The sequence below is a fragment of the Oncorhynchus clarkii genome, chromosome 28 (genome assembly GCF_045791955.1).
Source record: "Oncorhynchus clarkii lewisi isolate Uvic-CL-2024 chromosome 28, UVic_Ocla_1.0, whole genome shotgun sequence".
NCBI classification, from domain to species: domain Eukaryota; kingdom Metazoa; phylum Chordata; class Actinopteri; order Salmoniformes; family Salmonidae; genus Oncorhynchus; species Oncorhynchus clarkii.
Genome location: NC_092174.1, coordinates 48,598,359 through 48,612,822, shown reverse-complemented (window position 1 = coordinate 48,612,822; position 14,464 = coordinate 48,598,359). Strand labels below are relative to the sequence as shown.

At 44.7% G+C, this 14,464-nt stretch overlaps 1 protein-coding gene across 1 annotated transcript in view; it reads left to right on the top strand.

Moving 5' to 3' along the window:
• Positions 1–8,947, top strand: part of LOC139387116 (protein Niban 1-like) — a 77,399-nt gene extending 68,452 nt beyond the window's left edge. Inside the window, exons 12-14 of the mRNA XM_071133134.1 lie at positions 1,035–1,142; positions 1,313–1,424; positions 6,672–8,947. Coding sequence (XP_070989235.1) covers positions 1,035–1,142; positions 1,313–1,424; positions 6,672–8,380 — 1,929 coding nt within the window. The 3' untranslated portion in view covers positions 8,381–8,947. The remainder of the gene's footprint in view (positions 1–1,034; positions 1,143–1,312; positions 1,425–6,671) is intronic.
• The last annotated feature ends 5,517 nt before the right edge of the window (positions 8,948–14,464 follow it).

Here is a 14,464-nt window from a genome sequence, read left to right as displayed (position 1 = left end):
CCATACCTCCTGCCTTCTGACTGTAGCTCCATACCTCCTGCCTTCTGATTGTAGCTCCATACCTCCTGCCTTCTGACTGTACGATGCAACACTCCCCTACCTACTGTAGCTCCATACCTCCTGCCTTCTGACTGTAGCTCCATACCTCCTGCCTTCTGATTGTAGCTCCATACCTCCTGCCTTCTGACTGTACGATGCAACACTCCCCTACCTTCTGTAGCTTACTTTCAGTGAATTCATAGTTGACTAGGAGAAACTCAGCCTTGGTTATTCTGTCTAACACTTGTTGGGGTTGTCTTGTTGTCTTGTTGTGGTTGTCTTGTTGTGGTTGTCTTGTTGTGTGGTTGTCTTGTGTGGTTGTCTTGTTGTGTGGTTGTCTTGTTGTGTGGTTGTCTTGTTGTGTGGTTGTCATGTTGTCTTGTTGTGGTTGTCTTGTTGTGTGGTTGTCTTGTTGTGTGGTTGTCTCGTGTGGTTGTCTTGTTGTGGTTGTCTTGTTGTCTTGTGTGGTTGTGTTGTTGTCTTGTTGTGGTTATCTTGTGCGGTTGTCTTGTTGTGTGGTTGTCTTGTTGTGTGGTTGTCTTGTTGTGGTTGTCTTGTTGTGGTTGTCTTGTGTGGTTGTCTTGTTGTGTGGTTGTCTTGTTGTGTGGTTGTCTTGTTGTGGTTGTCTTGTTGTCTTGTGTGGTTGTCTTGTTGTGTTGTTGTCTTGTTGTGGTTGTCTTGTGCGGTTGTCTTGTTGTGTGGTTGTCTTGTTGTGTGGTTGTCTTGTTGTGTGGTTGTCTTGTTGTGGTTGTCTTGTGTGGTTGTCTTGTTGTGTGGTTGTTTTGTTATGTGGTTGTCTTGTTGTGTGGTTGTCTTGTTGTGATTAATTGGTTGACTGGTTGGTTGGTTAGATTTATGGATTGATTGGTTCATTGATTAGTTGATGGATTGATTGATTGTTTTATTGATTGATTGATGCATCTTTCCTTTAGCAATATGTCTATAACAGGGTGTAGAGTCTGGTAACATTCTTGTTCTGTGGTTGTTCCCTGCAGCAATATGACTATGACAGTAGCACGGTGAGGAAGAGGATCTTTCAGGAGGCTCTGGTTGACATCACGCTTCCTGCTATCAGGAGGAACCTGGCTCCGGCACACAAACCGGTATGTACTCTGGTAACCTTTTGTCTCTTTATATCAGTCATTATATGCTAGATATATCCCAGGGCTGATGGTCTCAGTCCATCCACATCTCACCCTATCAAATTAAAGTAACGTTGGAGCAGGTACTGTTAGTTCATCAGAATATAAACCGTGAAACCAACACTTTACAGGACCTGCAGAAGTTAGACCAGTACATCTTTGCGGATTACACCAACTTCATCAAAGTGGAAAACGTTTATGAAGATATTCTACTGAACATTCTGACCATCGAGGTGGACAAAGGTGAGTTTACCTGCTTCTGTCTGTCATCCAGGGACCAGGATTCTCTTTATATATACAGCCATGTGTTTTTCCATCATTGTAAGCCTGCCACACACACACTATACGATGCATTTATTAAACATAAGAATGAGTGTGAGTTTTTATCACAACCCGGCTCGTGGAAAGTGACAAAGAGCTCTTATAGGACCAGGGCACAAATTATAATAATCAATAATTTCGCTCTTTATTTAACCATCTTACATATCAAACCTTAATTGTTAATCAACAATTGTGAAGGGTGTGCTTGAAAGGATGCACATAACACTGCAATGTTGAGTTGTATTGGAGAGAGTCTCAGTCTTAAATCATTTTCCACACACAGTCTGTGCCTGTATTTAGTTTCCATGCTAGTGAGGGCCGAGAATCCACTCTCACATAGTTACGTGGTTGCAAAGGGCATCTTAACAACGCGATTTGCCAAGGCAAGAAACTCTGAGCACGGCCCTATCCAGAAATCTGGCAGTGGCTTCTGATTCTATTACATTTTCACAGAACTACTTGTAGCAATTTTGATGAGGCTCTCTTGTTCAGATATGGGTAAGTGGACTGGAGGCAGGGCATGAAAGGGATAACGAATCCAGTTGTTTGTGTCATCCATTTCGGGAAAGTACCTGCGTAATTGCACACCCAACTCACTCAGGTGCTTCGCATTTGACATTGTCCTATGGCTTGAGTTCAATGATGGAAAGACCTGTGTTGTCCTTGTTAATGCAGACAGAGAAGAGTTCCAACTTCTTAATCATAGCCTCAATTTTGTCCAGCACATTGAATATAGTTGCGGAGAGTCCCTGTAATCCCAGATTCAGATCAATCAGGTGAGAGAAAAAACATCACCCAAGTAGGCCAGTCGTGTGAGAAACTCGTCATCATGCAAGCGGTCAGACAAGTGAAAATTATGGTCAGCAAAGAAAACTTTAAGCTCGTCTCTTAATTTTAAAAAATGTGTCAATACTTTGCCCCTTGAAAACCAGCTCACTGGTTGTTGTAAAAGCGTTACAGGGTCACTGCCGATATCATTGCATAATACATAAAATACACGAGAGTTCAGGGGCCTTGCTTTAACAAAGTTAACCATTTTCACTGTAGTGTCCAAAACATCTTTCAAGCTGTCAAGCATTCCCTTGGCAGCAAGAGCCTCTCGGTGGATGCTGCAGTGGACCTAAGAGCCTCTCGGTGGATGCTGCAGTGTACCTAAGAGCCTCTCGGTGGATGCTGCAGTGTACCTAAGAGCCTCTCGGTGGATGCTACAGTGTACCCAAGAGCCTCTCGGTGGATGCTGCAGTGGACCTAAGAGCCTCTCGGTGGATGCTGCAGTGTACCCAAGAGACTCTCGGTGGATGCTGCAGTGTACCCAAGAGCCTCTCGGTGGATGCTGTAGTGTACCCAAGAGACTCTCGGTGGATGCTGCAGTGTACCCAAGAGCCTCTCGGTGGATGCTGTAGTCTACCCAAGAGACTCTCGGTGGATGCTGCAGTGTACCCAAGAGCCTCTCGGTGGATGCTGTAGTGTACCCAAGAGACTCTCGGTGGATGCTGCAGTGTACCCAAGAGCCTCTTGGTGGATGCTGTAGTGTACCCAAGAGACTCTCGGTGGATGCTGCAGTGTACCCAAGAGCCTCTCGGTGGATGCTGTAGTCTACCCAAGAGACTCTCGGTGGATGCTGCAGTGTACCCAAGAGCCTCTCGGTGGATGCTGTAGTCTACCCAAGAGACTCTCGGTGGATGCTGCAGTGTACCCAAGAGCCTCTCGGTGGATGCTGTAGTGTACCCAAGAGACTCTCGGTGGATGCTGCAGTGTACCCAAGAGCCTCTTGGTGGATGCTGTAGTGTACCCAAGAGCCTCTTGGTGGATGCTGTAGTGTACCCAAGAGACTCTCGGTGGATGCTGCAGTGTACCCAAGAAACAGTGTTGTTTGATGAAGACATTGTCTGTATAGTTTTTTGAGCCTTTTCCCCCAGCATTGTCCTAGCCATATCCACTGCAGCAGGAAGAATGAAGTCCTCCACAATAGTATGGAGCTTGCCTGTCCTTGCCACTCGGTAGCTCACCATACAAGATGTGTCACTGCCTAATCTTAGTTATCTTAGTTTTCTTTATTATTTTGGTTAGGTGTGACGAGGGTGTGACGAGGGTGGTTTGTTTAGTTTTGGTATTGTTTCGTTTTTTTTGTATGTCTAGGGTTTTTTGTATTGTTTCGTTTTTTTTGTATGTCTAGAGGTTTTTGTTTTGTCTAGGGTTTTTGTATTGTCTAGAGGTTTTTGTAAGTCTAGGTGTTTATATGTCTATGGTTGCCTAGATTAGTTCTAAATCAGAGGCAGCTGTTTATCGTTGTCTCTGATTGGGGACCATATTTAGGTAGCCATATTCCTTGGGTAGTTTGTGGGTTCTTATTCTATGTTTAGTTGCCTGTCTGCACTAGCCATATTAGCTTCACGGTTCGTTTTGTTGTTTTGTATAGTTTGTTCAGTGTTCAGTGTTCGTTCTTTCATTAAAGAAGTATGTACGCATACCACGCTGCGCCTTGGTCTCCTCCATATGACGGCCGTGACAAGATGCTTCTAGACCTTTCTTATTAATGGATTCTGTTGCTTTCATACATGTCTTACTACTCGAAAGACGTCTTTATTCTCGCTCAAAGAACTCCTGCGGCTTATTTTTCAAACTGTCATGTTTCCTTTCTAAATGTCTGCGCAAGAGTGAAGGTTTCCTGTGAGAGAGTAACGGCTAATGTGATTGGATGAGTAACGGTTAATGTGATTGGATGAGTATCGGTTAATGTGATTGGATGAGTATCGGTTAATGTGATTGGATGAGTAACGGTTAATGTGATTGGATGAGTAACGGTTAATGTGATTGGATGAGTAACGGTTAATGTGATTGGATGAGTAACGGTTAATGTGATTGGATGAGTAACGGTTAATGTGATTGGATGACTAGGTTACCTGTATTTGACATTGCGTTGTTATTTCGCTGAACGGTAGATGGTTTGATTTTATTTTTGGCAGTGAAACGAGGCTACTCAGGCGAGAGGAAAACAACCTCACCCAAATGTAGAGCCCCATTGGAAAATATAAATGTTATTTTTTTATGTGAATCACATTTTTATTTGGCGTACTCCAGTTTGGGACTACCTGGGGGTACCCCAGTTGGGGACTACCTGGGGGTACCCCAGTTGGGGAATACCTGTACCATTTTATCAACCCAACCCATTCTACTAAAGTATAGGAGACAACTACTTATCAAGACAACCCATTCTACTAAAGTATAGGAGACAACTACTTATCAAGACAACCCATTCTACTAAAGTATAGGAGACAACTACTTATCAACCCAACCCATTCTACTAAAGTATAGGAGACAACTACTTATCAACCCAACCCATTCTACTAAAGTATAGGAGACAACTACTTATCAACCCAACCCATTCTACTAAAGTATAGGAGACAACTACTTATCAACCCAACCCATTCTACTAAAGTATAGGAGACAACCACTTATCAACCCAACCCATTCTACTAAAGTATAGGAGACAACCACTTATCAATCCATTGCATTAAAAATGAACACATTTCACTGTGTTCCCTTTTGGTCTCACATGTTCTAAAATAAGTTACTAAAAACCCATCCCTTGTCTTTTCTACTGGCAGTAATAGAAGTGTATAACACCATTATGCATGACACCATTACCCTCTTGCATAACACCATTACCCTCTTGTATACCCTGTATAGCACAATTACCCTCTTGTATACCCTGCATGACACCATTACCCTCCTGTATACCCTGCATGACACCATTACCATCTTGTATACCCTGCATGACACCATTACCCTCCTGTATACCCTGCATGACACCATTACCCTCTTGTATACCCTGCATGACACCATTACCCTCCTGTATACCCTGCATGACACCATTACCCTCTTGTATACCCTGCATGACACCATTACCCTCTTGTATACCCTGCATGACACCATTACCCTCTTGTATACCCTGCATGACACCATTACCCTCCTGTATACCCTGCATGACACCATTACCCTCTTGTATACCCTGCATGACACCATTACCCTCCTGTATACCCTGCATGACACCATTACCCTCTTGTATACCCTGCATGACACCATTACCCTCTTGTATACCCTGCATGACACCATTACCCTCTTGTATACCCTGCATGACACCATTACCCTCCTGTATAACATCCTTACCCTCCTGTATACCCTGCATGACACCATTACCCTCTTGTATACCCTGCATGACACCACTACCCTTTTGTGTATCCTGTATAGCACCATTACCCTCTTGTATAACATCATTACCCTCTTGTATACCCTGCATGACACCATTACCCTCCTGTATAGCACCATTACCCTTTTGTGTATCCTGTATAGCACCATTACCCTCCTGTATAGCACCATTACCCTCTTGTATACCCTGTATAGCACCATTACCCTCCTGTATAGCACCATTACCCTATTGTATACCCTGTATAGCACCATTACCCTCTTGTATACCCTGTATAGCACCATTACCCTCTTGTATACCCTGTATAGCACCATTACCCTCCTGTATAGCACCATTACCCTCTTGTATACCCTGTATAGCACCATAGCCGTCTTGTATGCCCTGTATATCACCATTACCCTCCTGTATAACACCATTACCCTATTGTATGCCCTGTATAGCACCATAGCCCTCTTGTATGCCCTGTATATCACCATTACCCTCCTGTATAACACCATTACCCTCTTGTATGCCCTGTATAACACCATCACCCTCTTGTATGCCCTGTATAACACCATTACCCTCTTGTATACCCTGTATAGCACCAATTACCCTCCTGTATAGCACCATTACCCTCTTGTATACCCTGTATAACACCATTACCCTCTTGTATACCATGTATAGCACCATTACCCTCCTGTATAGCACCATTACCCTATTGTATGCCCTGTATGGCACCATTACCCTCCTATATAACACCATTACCCTCTTGTATGCCCTGTATAACACCATCACCCTCTTGTATACCCTGTATAGCACCATTACCCTCCTGTATAGCACCATTACCCTCTTGTATACCCTGTATAGCACCATTACCCTCTTGTATACCCTGTATGACATAATTGATTGTATGAACTGTATGCTTCTCCTGTATGAACTTAATAAATTCTTTCTCCTCCCTTTCGGTCTCTCATTTTCTCCAGTGGTGAAAGAAGCTGCCAGTCTGAGGAAGAACAACTTGATGGTGGACAGTACTGACCTGCAGAGTGCCAGCCAGAGCAGCCTGACAGACAGTCGCACCCCTCCCCTCTCCGCCCCCGCCAGCCCTGCCAAGATGGCTGTCTCTGGGCTGAGCAGACAGGCCGAGCGGGCACCTTCTCCCCTGGTGCAGAACTTGTCTTCTAGCGCTGGGAGGCTGGAGGTGGAAGGTGGCCCAGTGGTCCCAGATATGGCTGCCCTCACTCCTCCTGTCATTGTCATAACTCCACAAAGTGAGGCTCCAGACCCAGACCCAGCCCCACTCTCACTCCCAGCCCCAGCACATATACTTACCTATACTGCTGATGTCTCTGTAGCAGAGCCTGATACCCCTTCACCTCTACCTGATACCCCTTCCCCTCTACCTGATACCCCTTCACCTCTACCTGAAATGTCCTCTGCTGAAAGTGATTACCCTTCTGGTGCTGCCTCAACCAAACCTGATGCTTCCTTAGTCAATCATGACGCCCCTTTGGCCACAATCACACCTTATGCCGCCTCCCCCCAGCCTCCTCTTCCTGTGGCTGAACCAGCTCCCCAGACACCGGAAGTTACAGACACAGCCAAAGCATCCCAACCACCAGGAACTGAAGACAAACCAGACACAGACAAAGCCAGAAACAGCCCAGTGAGTGACAGTGTGTTGGTGTGTGTCGAGGCTCTGTCAGCAGTGAGTATGATTCTTCCTGAGGCCATGGTGCTCTCCACTGATCAGAGACAGAGACAAGCCACAGACAGAGCAGTCTACCTGAAAACTCCTGCAGGGGTGAAGGAGGGGGCATCTGTACCTCTCACTGTGGACGAGAAGGAAGAGGAGGAAGAACATCTTTGTAAGGAGGCAGAAGCACATCACATTGGTACAGCCCCATCCAACGCCCATATAGAAACTGTAGACAGTGATTTGGTCCACTCTGACACCCCTCCAGAAATGAAAGCTAGTGGTACAGTCCAAACTAGCTCATCTACCCAAGCCAGAGACACTGAACCAGCCTGCCCGACTCAGAATGACCCTAACTCCACTGAACCAGCCTCCCAGACTCAGAATGACCATAACCCCACTAAACCAGCCTCCCAGACTCAGATTGACCTTAACCCCACAGGATCAGAGATGCAGCCTGGAGGCAGTGAGGACAGAGCTGCAGTTACCTCCGTCACTAGAGTTACTGTCACTGAGAGCGAGGGTGCCCTGCTTGCATGCAATACCCTGGTCACATCACGAGGGGGTGCTACTACTACACTCACTGGGCCTGGGGAGGGTGTAGTGGAGGCAGGGGATAGAGGAGAGGCTCTGGGGGGTGTAGTGGAGGCAGGGGACAGAGGAGAGGCTCTGGGGGGTGTAGTGGAGGCAGGGGACAGAGGAGAGGCTCTGGGGGGTGTAGTGGAGGCAGGGGACAGAGGAGAGGCTCTGGGGGGTTTAGTGGAGGCAGGAGACAGAGGAGAGGCTCTGGGGGGTGTAGAGGAGGCAGAGGACAGAGGAGAGGCTCTGGGGGGTGTAGTGGAGGCTCTGGGGCTACAGTCTAACACAGTGGGGATGGAGGGAGAGGAGGAAGCGGTTCCATTGGGTAGTGTGCAGTCCATCCGTGACTTGGTGATGGAGGTAGTGGAGGTGGAAGAGCTGATACAGAGGTGTCCCCCAGAAAACAGCACTCCCTAGCTGGGGAAAGAACGACTAGGGGGGTGTACCAACAGCAGAGCAATTAACGGTGTTCATTTTGAACCCAATTCAAAATCTATTAACTATTTCTATGTCAAATAAATGACTGAAAATGTTTACTCTACAGACTGATAGAAATTGAGGAGGGAATCATCTCTCTCCTCCCTCCTCAGAGGAGCACACAGACTGGAGAAGAAAGAAACTGACCAAATAACATAAACGTTAACATCTGATAGCTATACTAACAAGGACTGCTATTGGTGCAGCAGGCGATAATACAACTTCCACTTACATTCTCAATTTTATATTGAACAACTTTGCTTTATTTGTTGTTGAAATAATTGTCATCTTTTTAATATTTTGGGGGGGATTGAAATGAGCACCGTACCTTACATTTTGTTCTGTTGTGCAGTTGGTTTTACCGTGACAACAGAAGTACTGCATTTCTAAGCCATTTTGCTTTGTTCTGTAGGACCTTTTGGGACAAAGCTGTTTAGATCTGAATATATTCAACAGTTAAAAGAATGATAAGGGAGGTGCTTAAATTAATAAAAACATAACACTTAACACACGTTTCTTGTTTTGTGTTCATACTGTATCTTTCTGTAAGTATATAAAATATAATACCTTTAGAATTTGCGAGATCTTTTAAAAGATACTGTAGGGGAGACTGGGGTAAGTTCAGCCATTTGTTTTACATTCAGCATCATTCTGTCAAGGGAAATATAGTATTATTTCTAACAAAGATCTCTACATATATTTCAGGATGTTGTGTATCTCTGGAAACATTACAGTTTCGAAATCATAGCTTTTCCACAAAGTTGTCTCTTGGCACAACCCGGGTATGGGGTTGTTGAGCCGCGGGACAGGGTAATTTAAGCTGTCTACAAATTTCTGTACTCAATGAACCCTGTTACCTCATATCTCAGAGATAATGCCTTGCATGACACATGGGAAGAAAACACTTACATTAGTTCAACTTCCCCCATGACCACTGGCTCAACTTCCCCCATGACCACTGGCTCAACTTCCCCCATGGCCATTGGCTCAACTTCCCCCATGGCCATTGGCTCAACTTCCCCCATGACCACTGGCTCAACTTCCCCCATGGCCATTGGCTCAACTTCCCCCATGGCCATTGGCTCAACTTCCCCCATGGCCATTGGCTCAACTTCCCCCATGGCCATTGGCTCAACTTCCCCCATGGCCATTGGCTCAACTTCCCCCATGACCATTGGCTCAATTTACCCATGGCCATTGGCTCAATTTACCCCAAGGCAAATATTTTGACTATATTAGCCCACACAGCTACAAGGATGCACTTTCATTCTAGGTTTAGGACCTGATATTGAAGCTTATAGAGACCATAACTGGTTTAGGACCTCATATTGTAGCTTATAGAGACCATAACTGGTTTAGGACCTCATATTGTAGCTTATAGAGACCATAACTGGTTTAGGACCTGATATTGAAGCTTATAGAGACCATAACTGGTTTAGGACCTGATATTGTAGCTTATAGAGACCATAACTGGTTTAGGACCTGATATTGAAGCTTTTAGAGACCATAACTGGTTTAGGACCTGATATTGTAGCTTATAGAGACCATAACTGGTTTAGGACCTGATATTGAAGCTTATAGAGACCATAACTGGTTTAGGACCTGATATTGTAGCTTATAGAGACCATAACTGGTTTAAGACCTGATATTGTAGCTTATAGAGACCATAACTGGTTTAGGACCTGATATTGAAGCTTATAGAGACCATAACTGGTTTAGGACCTGATATTGAAGCTTATAGAGACCATAACTGGTTTAGGACCTCATATTGTAGCTTATAGAGACCATAACTGGTTTAGGACCTGATATTGTAGCTTATAGAGACCATAACTTGTTTAGGACCTGATATTGAAGCTTATAGAGACCATAACTGGTTTAGGACCTCATATTGTAGCTCATATTGAAGCTTATAGAGACCATAACTGATTGTAGAACCATCTTAAAATGATCTACTTTGGTTAAGGTACAAGCATCATAAAACCTCTAACACCAACAAAAAAATATCTCTTTTTTTTTAAGCTAAAGCATGAATGCCTATAGACTAGGATGGGTACTGATCACAGTGAGAGGCTGTTCCAAGCAGTGGCTGCTGCATGCCGACCCAGTAGCGATGAACCTGCAATTTCTACTTGTAGAAACGCAATGCTCGTCAGTGGCCAACAACTTGACTTTGAGACAATCAGAGAGCACAAACCCCCACGTGGGGGGAGTCAACAGGTGTGACAACAAAAAGGAAAAAACATAGGAAATTCTCTCTGTACATTCACAGTTAAATGACATGAGACAGTCACACTTCATATGCAATGTAGGCTATGGGATGGTAGCCAGCTAAGTGCACCACTGCAATGCACACAACACTAAATACTTCCTCCAAGCTAGCTAACCACTGTAGCTAGTCTTGGCATTATAATTAAATCACAATGGATTAGTTTCCATGACACAGCTGCCTGTGTTAGCTGCTGAGTTAGTGCAGTGTCCTTAGCTAGCTAGCGAATATGCTAACATTAACGACTGTACCTAGCTAAACATTTGGCTATGGCCTGGCAGTATGGGATTATAGAGAATGAATAAAATTGTTTCCTAGTCATCTTGCTAGGTAGTTATCTAGCAGTGGCCATCTGGCTAGTTTCAACAAGGGCTTTCTACAAAATAGCAACAGAGCAGTCATCCAGGTAGCTAGCTAACATTGGAATCTAGACAATAAACTACACTGAAAAAAATAATAAATGCAACATGCAACAATTTCAAAGATTTGCAGTTCATATAAGTTAATCAGGCAATTTATTTTATTTATTTATTTATTCATTAGACACTAAATCTATGGATTTCACATGACTGGGAATACAGATCTGCATCTGTTGGTCACAGATACCTTAATAAAGAGGTAGGGTGTGGATCAGAAAACCAGTCAGTATCTGGTGTGACCATTTGCCTCATGCAGCGCGACATCTCCTTCACATGGAGTTAATCAGGCTGTTGATTGTGGCCCGTGGAATGTTGTCCCATTCCTCTTCAATGGCTGTGTGAAGTTGCTGGATATTGGTGGGAACTGGAACACGCTGTCGTACACGTCGATCCAGAGCATCCCAAACATGCTCAATGGGTGACATGTGTTGGTGTTGTAAAACAGGAGAGTGAGAAAAATCATGGACGCTGGACAGAGTGTAATCAAGTATAGCAAAAAGGCAGTTTATTGAGTCAAAAGATATCTTGTCCTGCAGTTTAACGTGCACGGACCCTATTCCTTTGGCTCAGAAGGAGTCAGCCCAGAAAGGGGTCCTTAGCCAGAGTTTACAGCAGAATGTATACACAGAATAATGTAGGTGGAGTCTCGTCGTGTTGGTCTTCTGACTGGTCCTGAAGAGTTGGAGGCGGGCCTGCTTCTAGCCAGAGCAGGAGCCCCATTGGTGCACAGCAAAGTCCTTTGCTCACGTCACCCGACCAGTAGAGGGGGGTGGAGTGTGAGTGTGCGTGCTCATGAAATGTTTGTGTGTCAAGGAAGCGTGAGATAGGGGGACTGGCAGTGTCTGCTTTAGGCTCAGGTGTTTCCTGTCTTTGCAGGAGTGCATGCAAGGATCAATGTCAGTGAGATAGTTTGGCACTCTAAGCTCGTTAGTGTTGCAGGCTGTTCTTTGTAGTTACAGGGGAGTATATTTGCGTGATGGCAGCTGTGTGTCCTTCGGATAATCATGTTATTGCACGTAGGCTCTAAACTTGACTGAGGACACTGGGCCCAGAGTTATCTGAGGGCATCCGGTTTAACCAGAGCTTTGGTCTGCTAGTAATGCTTGATATTAGATTATTTATATAACACATGTCTGGTGAATATGCAGGTTATGGAAGGACTGGGACATTTTCAGCTTCCAGGAATTGTGTCCAGATCCTTGCGACATGGGGCTGTACATTATCATGCTGAAACATGAGGTGATGGTGGTGGATGAATGGCACGGCGATGGACCTCAGGATCTCGTTACAGTATCTCTGTGCATTCAAATTGCCATTGATGAAATGCAACCGTGTTCTCAGTTCGTAGCTTATGTCTGCCCATAACCCCACCGCCACCATGGAGCACTCTATTCACAACGTTGACATGAGCAAACTGATCACACACACACAACACCATACACACTCTGCCCAGTACAGTTGAAACAGGGATTCGTCTGTGAAGAGCACACTTCTCCAGCGTGCCAGTGGCCATCGAAGATGGTCGGGTACGATGCCAAACTGCAGTCAGTTCAAGACCCTGGTGAGGACGACGAGCACGCAGATGAGTTTTCCTGAGATGGTTTCTGACAGTTTGTGCAGAAATTCTTCGGTTGCACTCAAACCTACTCCTCAGTTTCATCAGCTGTCTGGGTGGCTGGTCTCAGACGATCCCGCAAGTGAAGAAGCAGGAAGTGGAGGTCCTGGGCTGGCGTGGTTACATTGTGAGGCCAGTTGGACGTACTGCCAAATTCTCTAAAACGACGCTGGAGGCGGCTTATGGAAGAAAAATGAACATTCAATTCTCTGGCAACAGCTCTGGTGGACATTCCTGCTGTCAGCATGCCAATTGCACGCTCTCTCAAAACTTGAGACGTCTGTACACATTTTAGAATGTCCTTTTACGCTGTTTAATCAGCTTCTTGATATGCCACACCTGTCAGGTGGATGGATTATCTTGGCAAAGGAGAAATGCTCACTAAGAGGGACGTAAAACAAAGTTCTGCACACAATTTGAGCTTTTTGTGCGTATGGAACATTTCTGGAATCTTTTATTTCAGTTCATGAAACATGGGACCAACACTTTATATGCAGCAGTGGTGTAAAATCACTGAGGAAGCCAAGCCAAGCCAGTAAACAAATCCATAACACAACCTAGGTTGTGATAATTACGCTGTTTGCTCTATAACCCATTAAATGCCACAGTGATATACAATAAGGCCTTGACAACATAAAGACAACAGTCACACAGCGGCGGGATAAGTTCAACTACGCATACACACATTTCATCACAAAACCAGAGAGTCTCAACGTCAACAGTGAAGAGGCGACTCCGGGATGCTGGCCTTCTAGGCAGAGTTCCTCTGTCCAGTGTCTGTATTCTTTTTCCCATCTAAATATTTTATTTTTATTGGCCAGTCTGAGATATGGCTTTTTCTTCACAACTCTGCCTAGAAGGCCAGCGTCCTGGAGTTGCCTCTTTGCTGTTGACGTTGAGACGGGTGTTTTGTGGGTACTATTTAATGAAGCTGCCAGTTGAGGACTTGTGAGGCGTCTGTTTCTCAATCTAGACACTCTAATGTACTTGTCCTCTTGCTCAGTTGTGCACCGGGGCCTCCCACTCTTTCTATTCTGGTTAGAGCCAGTTTGCGCTGTTCTGTGAAGGGAGTAGTACACAGTGTTGTACGAGATCTTCAGTTTCTTGGAAATTTCTCGCATGGAATAGCCTTCATTTCTGAGAACAGGAATAGACTGACGAGTTTCAGAAGAAAGTTATTAGTTTCTGGCCATTTTGAGTCTGTAATCGAACCCACAAATGCTGATGCTCCGGATACTCAACTAGTCTAAAGAAGGACAGTTTTATTGCTTTTTTAAATCAGAACAACAGTTTTCAGCTGTGCTATCATAATTGCAAAAGGGTTTTCTAATGATCGATTTGCCTTTTTAAAATAACAAACTTGGATTAACACAACGTGCCATTGGAACACAGGAGTGATGGTTGCTGATAATGGGCCGAATCAGGCGTTTCCAGCTACAATAGTCATTTACAACTGTATTTCTGATTAATTTGATGTTATTTTAAATGGACAAAAAAAAAGTGATTTTCTTTCAATAACAAGGAATTTCTAAGTGACCCTAAACTGGGGACACACATATTACCTAAATTACTTCGCCTAACCAGTGCCCCCACACTTTGACTCGGTACCGGTACCCCCTGTATATAGTCTCATTACTAACCAGTGCCCCCACACTTTGACTCGGTACCGGTACCCCCTGTATATAGTCTCATTACTAACCAGTGCCCCCACACATTGACTCTGT